At 42.3% G+C, this 16767-nt stretch overlaps 1 protein-coding gene across 1 annotated transcript in view; it reads left to right on the plus strand.

Annotated features, from left to right (window-relative positions):
- The window catches only part of CGNL1 (cingulin-like 1), a 168798-nt gene that overhangs the window by 57139 nt on the left and 94892 nt on the right, over nucleotides 1-16767 (plus strand). Inside the window, 7 exon segments of the mRNA XM_010836806.1 lie at nucleotides 2437-4026; nucleotides 4818-4912; nucleotides 6724-6829; nucleotides 9100-9201; nucleotides 10577-10725; nucleotides 16636-16655; nucleotides 16658-16767. Coding sequence (XP_010835108.1) covers nucleotides 2452-4026; nucleotides 4818-4912; nucleotides 6724-6829; nucleotides 9100-9201; nucleotides 10577-10725; nucleotides 16636-16655; nucleotides 16658-16767 — 2157 coding nt within the window. The 5' untranslated portion in view covers nucleotides 2437-2451.

A 16767-nucleotide genomic window follows, 5' to 3' on the forward strand; every position in this document is an offset into this window, starting at 1 on the left:
CTATGTATTTGCCTACAAAAGAAATCTCAATACATTTAAAAAGAAAGAAATAATAGTGACTTCACTTTGTGTTTTTGGCTGCTCCATGCAGTTTGCAGATCTTAGTTCCCCAGCTGGGGACTGAACCTGTGCTCTCAGCACTGCAGTCCTAACCAGTGGAAGGCAGAGGGAACTACGGTGACTTCATTTTCTGACCATAGTGCAGTGCAAATATAACTTAACAACATAGATAAAGATCCCCCAAGCCAAAACAACACAGCAAACATACCGGATATGCAAAAACTTCCTCAAAAACAACTTTTTTGTCAAATAAATCAAAACCACGAATTGAAACTATCTAGAAAATAATAATAGAAACATTTCCATGGTGGAAACTACTGGCTGCCTTCCCAATGTCCATTCTCCTCTTTTTACCAACAGAACATTGACTTTGAGAGTGTCAATGACCAGCTTAAAAAAAAAAAGAGACAACATCCTATTTCCCAATCCTTTCTTGTAGGTGGGGATGACCTACAAGTCATCCTCATCCCCATCCATGATTAAGTTCTCACCAATAAGGTGCAAGGGATTACTGGTGGGTGAGCCCTCCAAGAAAGCTCTTTAAAAAGGTTGACGCATATGGCCTAATAAACTTGTGTGTGTGATGCTGGATCAGCTATCTTGTAATTATAAGTTGTCTAATACATGTTAAAAGTAGATGAGTAGAAAGATAAAAGAGGTATTTCTCAGAAATATCCTGGCATCTATTCCAGCTCTGAACTTCCTATCTCTGGGGGGGAAAATATCCTAATTCTTAAGTTGCTATTTGGCATCTGTTCATTAGGAACCAACACTATTCCTGACATAGTCACATATCAAAATTTGTGGACTATCAAAGAGTGAAAAACAAATGAAGCATACAAGTCAAGAAACTGGAAATACAACAGAATAAAGGAAAGCAGAAGGAAAGAATAATTATCAAACTAGACCTCAGTAAATTAGAAAATTAAGAAAAAAAGAAATGATTGATAAGTCTGAGCTAGTTCTCTAGGGGAACAACAATTTAAAAAAATATGTAGACGTGTATTTTACCTGCAAAAGTAATAGGTGAAGAAAGCACAAATGAAGCTAGAAAGTAAGAAATATAGAGGAGATGAAGTGATTTATACATTGCAAAATTCTCTGCAAATAAATTTGAAAATGTGGGTCAAATAGATGATTTTCTTGGAGAATATGTTACTAGAGTGATGCCAGAATAGAAAGAAAACTTAAAAATGCTGCTAACAGTGAAAAAAATAAGATAGCAGTTTTCTGTGACCAGTTGTTTTTGCTCTTCCTGCCTCTCCGTGGCTGTCGGAGTTTTCAGAGTGAGAGTAGTGAATTTCTGGTGAGAGAACCTCTGAGTGTGGGGTGGCTGGGGCGACCTGCCTAGTGATCTATATGGTCTCTTGACGAGGGTGGTCACACACAAGAGGGGTGAAGACAGTGATTCTTGGCATTGCTATGCTATGCTAAGTCACTTCAGTTGTGTCTGACTCTGTGTGACCCCATAGACGGCAGCCCACCAGGCTTCCCCGTCCCTGGGATTCTCCAGGCAAGAACACTGGAGTGGGTTGCCATTTCCTTCTCCAATGCATGAAAGTAAAAAGTGAAAATGGAGTCGCTCAGTCGTGTCCAACTCCTGGCGACCCCATGGACTGCAGCCTACCAGGCTCCTCCGTCCATGGGATTTTCCAGGCAAGAGTACTGGAGTAGGGTGCCATTGCCTTCTCCAGATTCTTGGCATTAGGACCCATCAGAAAATAAAGAGACCTGAATTTTCAGGTTTTAGTAGCAATTTTCAGGTCCTTATGTTCCTTAAACTTTTTTGTTTAAAAAAAATTTTTATTTTTAATCATTACTGTTTGATTCCTTAAAGTAAAAAATGTTTTAAACTGTGTATCCAAATAAATAATGATAAAGCTTTCAAAGCAGCATTGTGCATAAAGAAGCTTGAAAGGGTTTTGACAGGAAAATTAAGTTTTGAAAAAAGAGAAATAAGCATCAGAATACCTTAGCTCTTATTAATTATTTTCATGGAAAAGTATCTTGTTCTCAAATGCTGGTAAGCTCGAACACCCTACTGGTTAAAAATAAATAGACAAAGTGTGAGGAAATGAACTAACGAAAAAAACAGGGCAACCGGCACAGCTAGAGAGAATAATTAAGCTCTGCTAAAGGCATCAGTCATTTCGCCAGTCATCCCTCCTAAGGCCAGGGTTCATGCTTGGTGTTGACAAACACCGCGGTCACATGGGCCCCTGGCATCCAGAAGGGCCTGCTTGAAAGAGCATTTGGTATTATATTAAAAGTGTTTTCTTTTCCCTGAACTTTGCAAGTTTTCTCTCATAATCTTTATTTAAAGAGATGTAATTTTAACTTAATGTCCTCTTTTTACCCCGTCTTTTTCCCTGGTAGTGGGACCAGTGAACCATGGAGCTGTATTTTGGTGAATATCAACATGTGCAACAGGAATATGGTGTCCACCTGAGACTCACAAGTGATGAAACCAGAAAGTCCAGGAATTCCCAGCATGCTAAGGCAGGCTCCTACGGTGTCAGTATTCGGGTCCAGGGCATTGATGGCCACCCCTACATAGTCCTCAATAACACAGAGCAGTGTCTGGCAGGCACATCTTTTTCTGAAAACGGGCCATCATTTCCAGCTCCGATGATAAACAACCTGCCCCTCCATCCCAGCAAGGGGTCTGTGGTGGAAGAGAGCAGTGCAGAAGAACTGCAGCTCCCAGAAAACCCATATGCCCCACCTGGCCCAGTAAGAAACCTGAAACAGCCCTCTGTCTTTGAGGGCAAGAATGGGGCTCTAGAGCGCAAAGAGGAGCCAAGGAAAGCATCCCCCATGCTGAACTTTGAGAGGCATCCAGAGCTTCTACAGCCCTATGATCCTGAAAAGAATGAGTTGAGCTTGAAAAATCACCAGCCTCCTGAAACCAGTTGGCTGAAAGCTTTAAGAGAAGGGACGAACAATAAGAAGGCCTGGACTTGCATGCCCAAACCTAGCCTTTCCCAGCCCACCAGCCCTCGCTCCGAAGACCCGGCCAGGTCCAATGTGACGGCCATCCGTCTGTGCAGCTCCGTGGTCATCGATGACCCCAAGAAGCAGACCTCGGTGTGTATGAACATTCAGAGCTGCAGCAAGGAATGTCTGGCAGAGGAGGCTCTTGCCCCTAGCGGGAGGCCCCTGCCCACCCCCAGCCTGCAAGCCCACCTCGAAGCCAAGAAAACCAGACCGGATGTGCTTCCCTTCCGGCGCCAGGACTCAGCCGGGCCTGTGCTGGACGGAGCCCGGTCCCGGAGATCCTCCTCGTCATCCACGACTCCCACTTCAGCCAACTCTTTGTACAGATTTTTACTCGATGATCAAGAATGTGCCATCCACGCCGACAATGTGAATCGTCACGAAAACAGAAGGTACATCCCCTTCTTGCCTGGAACTGGGCGGGATATTGACACGGGGTCGATTCCTGGCGTGGATCAGTTGATTGAAAAATTTGACCAAAAACCTGGGATGCAGAGAAGAGGCAGGTCTGGGAAGAGAAACAGGATCAACCCAGAAGACAGGAAAAGGTCCCGAAGTGTGGACAGTGCCTTTCCTTTCGGTCTCCAGGGGAACTCGGAGTACCTAACGGAATTCAGCAGGAACCTGGGCAAGTCCAGCGAACACCTGCTGCGGCCATCACAGGTGTGCCCGCCGCGTGCGCAGGAGCACCGGGGCAGGCAAGGTGGGGGGCGCACCTTCGCCAGGCTGCTGGGTGCCCAGCCCAGGCCGCCCCTGCAGAACAAAGACGGGAAAGTTCCAGAAAACAAAAGTGCTCAGGAAAGTCCGACTGGGCGCACATCCTCCCTCCCAGCACAGACTAAGAAGGAGGAGGAAATCAAAACAGCCACGGCTACGCTGATGTTACAGAATCCGGCGCTGGCGACTTCCCCTGATTCAGGGACCAAGAGGATTTCCGTGAAGACGTTTACTTCCACTTCAAATACTCAGGTAATACTGGTGGGAGTCATTTTGTTTCCCTTCTAAACCATCTCCATCCTGGCTGTAGGAATAGGTATCTTCCATCTTGAATCAGTAATTGCATCATCTTGAATTAGTATTATTTTTTAGAGTTTTCCCCTGCGGATTTTGACCTGCCAATCATTCATTTTTCTAAACTAATTAAGTAACCCTAGATTCCTGTCCTGTTCTTGTTTGTGCAGTAACTTATCAAACACAATTGAGAGACTCGATTTTTCTTTTTGTGTTTGTGTAAAATCTGAAAGTATGCAGAATTTGTTTTCAAAAAACAAAGAGAGGCTCCATGCTTAGATTTGTTTAGATGTGTTAATTTTCCTCATGACATTGAGTGACTGGATTAATTTCTGTCCTGAGAAATTAGGTTAATCCTAATTCAGGTTTATCCTGAAGTGATGGAATTTCTTTAAGTGGTACATTTAGTGTTTTGGTAGTAACAATAAAAAGATAATGATAGTGATAAGATGGATTAAAAGGTTGGTAAGTGCCAGGCACTATTTGTTATGTATTACAGGATCTCACCAACCCCATGAAGGAAGGTGTTATTAACTTCTATTTACAGGTGAAAAATTGAGGTGAGGAAAAGTTAAGTATGTTGCCCAGGGTTACAGGGCTACTAAGTGGTGGAACCAGTTGTAATGAGCATCCTTACCTGAGGAATTCTTTCTGGAAAGTAGGAATGTGTTTGGAAGCTTCTGCTGTGGGGTGTTGCCTTCTTCCTGGAAGCTTCATCCTGTGATCTAATAACAGACGTTGTGTTCCAGGCCACACCGGATCTGTTAAAAGGCCAGCAGGAGCTCACTCAGCAAACCAACGAGGAGACGGCCAAGCAGATACTTTACAATTACCTCAAAGAAGGGTTAGTGATTTTCCTTCAAGGAGCACAGTATTGTCCTTTATGGCGGGCTTCTTACTTTTCTCTTCTGAGACCTTGTGTTTTGTGCTTCCTTCCTGCCCTGTGTGAGCCATTTCAGGGTTCAGGCTCCGTGGCTGGAGTTTTCATAACAGCATTTGAGACTTGGGTGGAGGAGGGTGAAGAAGGGGAAGGAAATGTAGGGAACGACATAATACTTTAAAAGTTCAAAATGACTCTGACTCTCCACTATTTTAGAAACAAATTCAAAGATAGGAAGACTGTCTATTCAGTTTTGAATTGAATCAGTCATTGACTTGAATTTGCCTCTGTATACACAAATGTAATCTATCGTCCCTTATTATAAGTTACAAATAAAAACACCACCTCTCCCCAGAGTTGATGTTGGCGGGGAGCCCCTGCTTCCATTATTTTTAATGAGTCATTTAAAAGCTGTGCTTTCCACTTACTTATCTGGGAAGGTTGAGTTTGAATAATCTGGTTTTCAGTCCTTACTTAGATACCAAATAAGCTGGGATTCTAGGCCAGGAATTTGAAGTTTCTGTTTCAGTTCTCTCATCAGATATGATTAAAAAGAAGAAAAGCTTTATACTCTGACATGACTGAAAGTCACTTGGCAAAAATACTCATTGGTATCAGAACACTTCATAGTTTTGTATTGTGGCTTACAATTTTCTGTCAGTAATGTAGAGCTGACAGAATCATTCAAAATATAAGATAGGGGCTCTTTTGAAGGAAAAAAAAGTAAAGAGATTCTTCTAACTAAGAACTAGTTATTAGTGTCTTTCTGTGAAGGGTTTTACCATGAGAAAATTAAAGTAGAAGAACTTTTAACATTTAAAATGGTTTCTCTACATTCTTTTGTGTTTTTTTTTTGGCCCTTGATTTACTGAGAGACTGAGACAGACTTTAATGGGAGACACTTATTTAAGGAAACTTATTAACTTTTCTTAAGTGTCAGGTATGTGTGATAAAAGGTGCAGGGTGCCTAGCTGTTAATAGAACTTTATCTGACCATTACCTGTGAAAGTCTAGACAGAGGACAGCCGTGTTGACAACCTTGGCTTGGGGGATTTATTTTTTTAAACAAAGGCTAAAACAAATTTAATATCATTGTGGGGCATTCATAGTGTCACACACATATAGGAGAGATTCTGTGTTGGAATAAATATTTGTCATTTAATTTAGGCAAGAAATAGATGACTAAATGTTTATTGGATGTCATCTTCAAGCTTATTTAGTATGTACCTGTGTCTCTTTCACATGTCTGGAAATGAAAACCTCTCTCCCAAATCAAGTGGTAAAATAGAACCAATTCTTTGGGAAAAAATGCCGTATCCATCCTGTTCTCCTCACATGGGTTCTGTCTGAACCTTCATTTTTTCCTGTTGCAGTCTATCTTTTTTTGGTTAAATTTTATTTTTCATTTTTGTCTGTGCCATGCTGGGTCTTCATTGCTGCGCAAGGGCTTTCTCTAGTTGGGGCGAGCCAGGCCTACTCACTAGTTGTGGTGCCTGGGCTTCTCTCATTGCAGAGCATGGGCTTTAGGCATGTGAGCCTCAGTATTTGTGGCGCATGGGCTTTGTTACCTTTGGCATGTGGAATCTTCCCGGACCAGGGATTGAACCAGCATCCCCTCCATTGGCAGGCAGATTCTTAACCACTGGATCACCAAGCAAGTCCCAGTTTATCTTCTTAAAGGGCTTATTGTTTGTGCGTTGTGGCACATAAAATAGTCTGAGACTAACGGTTGTGCCTTCATTTTTTAAAATTGTTTTCTGCTGTGTCTTTTCCAGAAGCACCGATAATGATGATGCTACTAAGAGGAAGGTCAACCTGGTGTTTGAGAAAATACAGACTTTGAAATCTCGAGCAGCAGGGAGCACACAAGGAAATAATCAAGTAAGGAGAAGCTTGGTGCTTTGTAGAGGGCATTTCACATGGAGCATGGCAGGCAGATTGCTTTCTTCAGTCTGTACTTTTGGTTGCAGCAGGAAGTGGGGAGTTTGCCATGTAGTAGGCAGTACCAAAGATGGAACAGCATGCTTTCACTGTTGGTAATTTGTATCTGCCTATTTTCTAGAAAGGTTTTTAAGAAATTTTACTTTTAAAAAAATCTGTAAAATAAAACAGGACAAAGTGATAGGTGGTAAAATTTAGAAAGGGAAAAGAAGACTAGGAAAAATGAAGCATTAGATGGAGAACCCTAGCATTATAGTAGGCAGGTTTGAAAAGTAAGTATGAATAGGCTTGGACACACATTCTCAAACTAGAGAATATGAAAGAGAGACTGATGGGCTGACCCGTGTGGGCTGAAGGAGTGGAGTGGGGCCAAAGTTTTTTTTTTTTTTTTTAAGAAAATCTGCCTGTTTATAATTTATTATATTGGGGACTTGGGACTGTTGAGTTGGGACTTGGGAAATTTTTTTGGTTAAGGCAGTCATCTCTTATTTAGTGAGCATCTGCTAAATGCTGGACATACTTTGTGTCACGAAGGGAAGCAGGATTTATGAGGGAGGACTAAAATCTTGTCTCTCAATTTTGTGCCACCTTGACTTGGGCCCATTTCTTGCTTGGGCATCTTCCCTTTTCCCTTGTTGGGAGAGTATTCTGCACTGGAAGGAAAGAGGAGATACCCAGAGGCAGGCAACAGGGAATATGTCTATAGCTTCTTTTTTAACTTTGGCAACATGTGAATGAAGAATATTTTAAGGCATCAACTATCCTTTTTCCTCTGTTGTTCAGTATTCCCAGACTGCTGCTCTGGTATCAAATAAAAACATTTAAAGTTTTAATTGATTAATTTACTACATATAACTGTTTACAGTTACAGATTTACATATTATATACTTATTTTTCATATATTCTGTTATATATTATGTATTGAATTTGTAAATATATAAGTTATATAAATGCACACGGGCACACAGTTCCCACTGGGGAACCGTTAAATTATATACTTTGCTTGTAGGCAGGCTTTAGGAACTGAACAGTTTTTACAATTAGGTTAGAATTTTTTTGCTGAAACTTTTACATACAAATCATCACCACGACTGTTGCTTTTCATTTACCTGCATATTCTCTTGGAGAATGCATCCTTTGGTCTTGATGTTCAGATTGTCATTGTGGTCCCAGATGAAGGGTATCCAGCCTTAACTGGGAAAGTCGGGGTAGCCCTTCTGGAGTCAATAACTCTAATGTTGTCTCAAAATATCATAGAATTCTCCTAGACAAGGGGGAAAGGCAGGGCATTCTAGGTAGAGGGAACAGCACAAAAAACATAAAATATAAAGAGATGTGCACTTGTCATGTTTAGGGGACTGGAGGTAGTTTAGTGTAGCTGGAGGAGGGAGCTAGGATGTGGGGACCAGGCACCAGATAGGAAGGACCTTGTAAATCATGTCATTTCAGGCAGAAGGTGATAGGTTAACACTGATGGACTTTTAAATGGCCATGAGTGGTGTTGTGTTTGTAAAAATTCATTCCTTTGTAGCTTTTGGAGAGAGGTAAGATTAGAGGAAGGGAGACCAGTTAAGAAGCTGCTCCTTCTTAATCAAGCCGGAGATAATGAGGTGAACTTAGGCCCTTAGACTTCTGGCTCCAGTCAGAGTACTGTGACTGCTTAATTATCCACATTTTTCTACTCTCTGTGTCTCTCACTTATGAATCCGATTATTTGCTGGCAAAGGTTTTTTTATTTTGGTGTCAGTTAAGTGACTTCCTGAAAGAGAACCCTCTCCCTTAATAGGCTGGAACCATATTGGAAAGCAGAGAAGCAGGCAGTTTTTGTTTGGAAAAGAACAACCTACAATTTTTCTCCTTGGGTTAGGTTTGAATTTCTGAGATGGATTGTTCTCATTTTGCCTAAGAAAATAGGAGGGCCTCTGTTTTTGTTGATTGTTGGTTTCCGGTCTGCTTCCCAGGAACAGATGAGGAAGTACATCATTCTAGGTTCACGCATGGCTCACACCTGGATTTGGGTGCATGAGAGCCAAGACACTGCCTTTTCTGGCTTTCATTTCTGCTTTCCCCTCCCTTTTATTTGTAATTTTCTAACCACTTTGCTATAGGGTTTTAGCCAAATCCTTTTGAGAGTGTCATCCTGTTAAATCTATACAAGAAAAAAAAAATAAAGCACCTTGAACATTTAATATCTTTGCAATTGATTGTAGGCTTCTAATTCTTCATCTGAAGTCAAAGATCTCTTGGAACAGAAGAACAAGTTGACCACAGAAGTGGCTGAACTTCAGACACAGCTTCAACTGGAAGTCAAGGTACCTGTGATTTTTCTTTGTACTATTTTATTCTTTTCTGTCTTGATTGATAGAGTATTTTAAGTACCTTGGGTTGCCCAAGTGAAATGAAAACAATTTTTTTCCCAAGAGAAACTTTCTTCGCATTACTGAGCAAATTCCTGTAAATTTAATTCCTGTTTTCTGAAGACTTTTTTTTTTGGTAAGTAACCAAAATCATGGCTGCAGATGGTGACTGCAGCCATGAAACTAAAAGATGCTTGCTCCTTGGAAGAAAAGCTATCACCAACCTAGACAGCCTATTAAAAAGCAGAGACATTACTTTACCAATAAAGGTCTGTCTAGGCAAAGCTATGGTTTTTCCAGTAGTCATGTATGGATGTGAGAGTTGGATTGTAAAGAAAGCTGAACACCAAAGAATTGATACTTTTGAACTGTGGTGCTGGAGAAGACTCTTGAGAGTCCTATGGACTGCAAGGAGATCCAACCAGTCCATCCTAAAGGAAATCAGTCCTGAATATTCATTGGAAGGGCTGATGCTGAAGCTGAAACTCCAATACTTTGGCCACCTGATGCAAAGAACTCATTGGAAAAGACCCTGATGCTGGGAGGGATTGAAGGTGGGAGGAGAAGGGGACGACGGAGGATGAGATGGTTGGATGGCATCACCGACTTGATGGACATGAGTTTGAGTAGGCTCCTGGAGTTGATGATGGACAGGGAAGCTGCAGTCCGTGGGTTTGCAAAGAGTTGGACATGACTGAGTGACTGAACTGAACCAAAGCATGTAGAGAATGTTGGCTTTGACAGGGTAACAGAAATGCTGTTGGATTCAGATGGGCAAATTGGAAACTAAATGTATATAAAATGTCTGGACTAGGTAGTAGAAATAGCAGAATGTGATTAAGATGTGTTTGTGTTTTTCTTTTAGAAGTATTACAATTCATTAAATGTTCAGTATTCTTTCTAGTTGTGAACTCTTATGCTTTAATTTGGAGAAGGCAGTGGCACCCCACTCCAATATTCTTGCCTGGAAAATCTCATGGATGGAGGAGCCTGGTAGGCTGCAGTCCATGGAGTCGCTAAGAGTCGGACATGACCGAGTGACTTCACTTTCACTTTTCACTTTCATGCATTGGAGAAGGAAATAGCAACCCACTCCAGTGTTCTTGCCTGGAGAATCCCAGGGACGGGGGAGCCTGGTGGGCTGCCATCTATGGGGTCGCACAGAGTCAGACACGACTGAAGCAACTTAGCAGATGCCTTAATTGCACAGTTCCATCAGGTTGTTTAATAATCTAAATGCAGAGACATGGAGTCCATCTGAGATTCAGGATTCAGTGGGGTGACATTAGTGTACAGTGGAGGTGCTTTAACTCACACACATGTGTTTTAGAATCAGCAGAACATCAAAGAAGAGAGAGACAGGATGAAAGCAGACTTAGAAGTGTTGCAAAGCCAGCATGACAGCAAGGTGGAGGAGAGCACTGTGCTGCAGCGGCGGCTGGAGGAAAGTGAGGGGGCGCTCCGGAGACACCTGGAGGAGTAAGTGTGGGCTCAGAGTCTGAGCCCTCCCCACCCAGGCTCCTGAGCCCATGGAGCCAGATTCTTTCTGTCCGTTTAATTCTCCGCAACCTTCCAGATCTTCATAGGGGCTGCTGAATCTGCCTTTTTTCCCTCTTACCCTTGCAAAATTGTAAAACCAGTGACGTGTAGACTGGTAAGCAGAATTTAAAAATTGTTTGTGCACCTCAAAGGATGTTTTATAAAATTCTAGCCCTTAAAGTGGATCTCATGGCAGGTTAAGTGAGCAGCTGGGAATCCCGAGTGTTGTATCTAGAGATACTTTAAGAGCCTGAGTCCAGTCTCTACAAAGCAATGTCATGTGACCTCCACAGTCTTCTGCGTTCAGAGTTTTATCCTGGACGATGCTGGCTTTTGTGACCAGTGTTTATACTTCTTTTGTGTCTTTAGAGAGAAAGTCAAGCCCAAACGGCCCTGCCATTTTGTTGTATTAAAATCTGTGACAGTGGATATTTTATTCATTTCAAGAGATTTAAAAGAGAAAGATTAGCAATAAATCCACCACCGTTTTTTCCCTACTTGCTCTTGTTGCAAGAGCATCCTATCTAAAGAGTCTGTGTAGATGAAAACCTGTCCACATGTAGAAATCCATGAACAAGAAACCAGAGCCTACAGTTATGTGATTGTTGGGATTCTAGCAGTGATTTAAGAACATACAAGTAAAATACCTGACCCAGTTGTGTGAGGAGAATGTCTAAATGAATGTGTATTGCATCTGAACAAATGTGGCATATACAAAGGAATACTTCGAATACCTCATGGTGAGTGTTTTATATCTGATTAAATTTGTGTGAAATACAGAATGAGCATGTATAACATGTGGGATGTCTGAATGTGTGAGCTGCATCTCAATAAATTGTATTCTAACCTGAAAAAAAAAATCTGTGACAAAAGGACTTGAAACGAAGGTCTGAAATGAATGGTGCAGTGAAGTCCACTGGCTGTGACAGAAGCTTTATGTGAGAGGTTAAGCAGGAGTGAAATCTAGAGGGAAATTCAAGAACAATAGGACATTGTATCATAAAAGCATTTCATTACCTTTGGCATTTTGATGGTATGGTGTGTGCTTTTAAAATATTCTTAGAGGTTAATTTCAGAAAAGAGGTTGAAAAGAAAAAAACCCTGAAATTTAGTGTAGTAAAGACTTTACTGTGTTTGAGTGTCTCCTGAGGAGGTACGGGTCAGCAGTGGACTGCTGCAGGGACAGGGGCAGGGGCTCTGGGTGCAGTAGACCTGGGTATGGCATAAGCCCTCTTGGAGGAGGTCGCCATTAACCCCACCATAGAGCCCCCAGAACTTACACAGGACTGGGGAAACACACTCTTGGAGGGCACAAACAGAAGAACCTTCAGCACACCAGGACCCAGGAGAAAGGAACAGTGACCCCCACAAGAGACTGACCCAGACTTGCCCGTGAGTGTCCAGGAGTCTCTGGCAGAGGCCTGGGTCGGTGGTGGCCTGGTGCAGGGCTGGGGGCACTGACTGTAGCAGTGCCTGCATGGGAGCTTTTGAAGGAAGTCGACATTATCTTCATTACCTCCACCATAGTTTGGCTTCAGGTCAAATAGCAGGGAGGGAACACAGCCCTGCCCATCAACAGAAAATTGGATTAAAGATTTTCTGAGCATGGCCCTGCCCATCAAAACAGGACCCAGTTTCCCCCTCAGTCAGTCTCTCCCATCAGAAAGCTTCCATAAGCCTCTTATCCTTCTCCAACAGAGGGCAGACAGACTGTGGTTTTCCCTCACAGAAAGCTAACCAATCTGATCACATGGACCACAGCCTTGTCTAACTCAATGACACTATGAGCCATGCTGTGTAGGGCCACCCAAGACAGAAGGGTCATGGTGGAGAGTTCTGACAAAACGTGCTCCACTGGAGAAGGGAATGGCAAACCACTTTAGTATTCTTGCCTTGAGAACCCCATGAACAGTATGAAAAGGCAAAAAGATAGGACACTGAAAGATGAACTCCCCAGGTCGGTAGATGCCCAGTATGCTACTGGAGATCAGTGGAGAAATAACTCCAGAAAGAATGAAAAGATGGAGCCAAAGCAACAACACCCAGCTGTGGATGTGACTGGTGATAGAAGCAAGGTCCAATGCTGTAAAGAGCAATATTGCATAGGAACCTGGAATGTTAGGTTCATGAATCAAGACAAATTGGAAGTGGTCAAACAGGAGATGGCAAGAGTGAACGTCGACATTTTAGAAATCATTGAACTAAAATGGACTGGAATGGGTGAATTTAACTTAGATGACCATTATATCTACTGCTATGGGCAAGAATGCCTTAAAAAAAATGGAGTAGCCATCATAGTAAACAAGAGTCCAAAATGCAGTACTTGGATGCAATCTCAAAAATGACAGAATGATCTCTGTTCATTTCCATGGCAAACCATTCAGTATCACAGTAATCTAAGTATATGCCCCATAGAAGAAGATGAAGAAGAAGTTGAACGGTTCTGTGAAGACCTACAAGACCTTCTATAACTACCACCCAAAAAAGATGTCCTTTTCATTATAGGGGACTAGAAAGCAAAAGTAGGAAGTCCAGAAATACCTGGAGTAACAGGCAAATTTGGCCTTGGAGTACAGAACGAAGCAGAGCAAAGGCTAGTAGAGTTTTGCCAAGAGAATGCACTGGTCATAGCAAACAACGTCTTCCAACAACACAAGAGAAGACTCTACACATGGACATCACCAGATGGTCAACACCGAAATCAGATTGATTATATTCCTTGCAGCCAAGGATGGAGAAGCTCTATACAGTCAGCAAAAACAAGATCGGAAGCTGACTGTGGGTCAGATCATGAATTCCTTATTGCCAAATTCAGACTTAAATTGAAGAAAGTAGGGAAAAACCACTAGACCATTTAGGTATGACCTAAATCAAATCCCTTATGATTACACTGCTGCTGCTACTAAGTCGCTTCAGTCATGTCCGACTCTGTGCAACCCCGTAGACGGCAGCCCAACAGGCTCCGCCATCCCTGGGATTCTCCAGGCAAGAACACTGGAGTGGGTTGCCATTGCCTTCTCCAGTGCATAAAAGTGAAAAGTGAAAAGTGAAAGTGAAGTTGCTCAGTCGTGTCCAACTCCCAGCGACCCCATGGACTGCAGCCTACCAGGCTCCTCTGTCCATAGGATTTGCCAGGCAAGAGTACTGGAGTGGGTTGCCATTGCCTTCTCCCATGATTATACAGTGGGAGTGACAAATAAATTCAAGGGATTAGATCTGATAGAGTGTCTGAAGAACTATGGACAGAGGTTTATGACATTGTACAGGAGGCAGGGATCAAGACAATCCCCAAGAAAAAGAAATGCAAAAAGGCAAAATGGCTGTCTGAGGAGGCCTTACAAATAGCTATGAAAAGAAGACAAGTGAAAGGCAAAGGAGAAAAGGAAAGATATACCCATTTGAATGCAGAGTTCCAAAGAATAGCAAGGAGAGATAAGAAAGCCTTTCTCAGCAATCAATGCAAAGAAACAGAGGAAGACAATAGAATGAGAAAGACTAGAGATCTCTTCAAGAAAATCAGAGATACTAAGGGAGCATTTCATGCAAAGATGGGCTCAATAAAGGACAGAAATGGTATGGACCTAACAGAAGCAGAAGATATTAAAAAGAGGTGGCAAGAATAGAAGAACTGTACAAAAAAGATCTTCATGATCCAGATAATCAGGATGGTGTGATCACTCACCTAGAGCTAGACATCCTGGAATGTGAAGTCAAGTGGGCCTTAGAAAGCATCACTACGAACAAAGCTAGTGGAGGTGATGGAATTCCAGTTAAGCTATTTCAAATGCTGGAAGATGATGCTGTGAAAGTGCTGCACTCAATATGCCAGCAAATTTGGAAAACTCAGCAGTGGCCACAGGACTGGAAAAGGTCAGTTTTCATTCCAATCCCAAAGAAAGGCAATGCCAAAGAATGCTCAAACTGCTACACAATTGCACTCATCTCACATGCTAGCAAATTAATGCTCAAAATTCTCCAAACCAGGCTTCAACAGTATGTGAACTGTGAACTTCCAGATGCTCAAGCTGGATTTAGAAAAGGCAGAGGAACCAGAGATCAAATTGTCAACATCTGCTGGGTCATCGAAAAAGCAAGAGAGTTCCAAAAAAACACATACTTTGGCTTTATTGACTATGCCAAAGCATTTATGTGAATCACAACACACTGAAAAATTCTTAAAGAGATGGGAATACCAGACCACCTGACCTGCCTCCTGAGAAATCTGTATGCAGGTCAGGAAGCAACAATTAGAACTGGACATGAAACAACAGACTGGTTCCAATTCGGGAAAGGAGTATGACAAGGCTGTATATTGTCACCCTGCTTATTTCAGTTATATGCACAGTACATCATGAGAAATGCTGGATTGGGTGAAGCACAAGCTGAAATCAAGATTGCCAGGAGAAATATCAATAACTTCAGATATGCAGATGACACCACACTTATGCCAGAAACAAAGAACTAAAGAGCCTGTTGATGAAAGTGAAAGAGGAGAGTAAAAAAGTAGGCTTAAAACTCAACATTCAGAAAACTAAGATCATGTCATTCGGTCCCATCACTTCTTTGCAGATATATGGGGAATCAGTGGAAACAGTGAAAGACTTTACTTTCTTGGGCTCCAAAATCACTGCAGACAGTGACTGCCACCATGAAATTAAAAGACGCTTGCTCCTTGGAAGAAAAGCTTTGATCAACCTAGACAGCATATTAAAAAGCAGAGACATTATTTTGCCAACTAAGGTCAGTCTAGTCAAAGCTATGGTTTTTCCAGTAGTCATATATGGATGTGAGAATTGAACTATAAAGAAAGCTGAGCTGCAAAGAATTGATGCTTTTGAACTGCGGTGTTAGAGAAGACTCTTGAGAGTCCCTTGGACAGCAAGGAGATCTAACCAGTCCATCCTAAAGGAAATCAGTCCCAAATATTCATTGGAAGGACTAATGCTGAAACTGAAACTCCAACACTTTGGCCACTTGATGCGAAGAACTGACTCATTTGAAAAGACTCTGATGCTGGGAAAGATTGGAGGTAAGAGGAGAAGGGTATGGCAGAGGATGAGATGGTTGGATGGCATCACCGACTCAATGGATGTGAGTTTGAATAGGCTCCTGTAGTTGGTGATGGACAGGGAAGCCTGACGTGCTGCAGTCCATGGGGTCGCAAAGAGTAGGGTACAACTGAGCGACTGAACTAAAAGACTTTACAAAATAAAAAAGGTAGAACAGCTGTGAGTTTAATTTGGAACAGAGGTCGGCAAACTTTTCTCTGTTAGATAACAAATGTTTTAGAGTTTATGGACCGTACTGTATGAAACTGTTCATTTCTGCCATTGTATTGTGCAAATGACCATAAGCAATACATGAATGAGCATGGTTTTGTTCCAATAAAACTTTATTTACAAAAGCAGGCAGTGGGCCAGATTGGCCCATGGGCCATAATTTGCTGACTCTCCTGGTCTGGAGTACTGAGAGTGGGGTTGGTCCAGAGTCAGGTGCCTTTAGTGAAAACATTTATCATAAAAGTTGTGCTCTATGGCCTAATTCCTTATCTTCTCTATCCAAATTCTGGTACCCTGTGGTCTCCTTTTGGGGAAGAATATCGCTGTATAACTTTTCCCATTACAATGGCTTGAGTTCTCACTTGTCTTCTCCTTGGGCAATTAGACTGCAGGTATAGTTCTTACCAGTGCCTTTCTGGTTTGTGATATTTTGTTCAGCGCAGAACAGAGAATGGGAGGCTACTTGGGGACTTAGATGACTCTATTTGACCATCTGAAGGTCTGAAAGCAGACTGGATGAAAATAAGCAGAGACCGAGAGAATCTCTCTTGTGGGTTTCCTTTTCTGCCAGGCTGTTCCAAGTGAAGATGGAACGGAGCAGCACCAGACTGAAATCAGAGATCTCCAGGATCAGCTCTCGGAAATGCATGATGAGTTGGACAGTGCGAAACAATCCGAGGACAGGGAGAAGGGGGCTCTGATC

Source organism: Bison bison, unplaced genomic scaffold (assembly GCF_000754665.1).
Source record: "Bison bison bison isolate TAMUID 2011002044 unplaced genomic scaffold, Bison_UMD1.0 scf7180017864066, whole genome shotgun sequence".
NCBI lineage: Eukaryota > Metazoa > Chordata > Mammalia > Artiodactyla > Bovidae > Bison > Bison bison.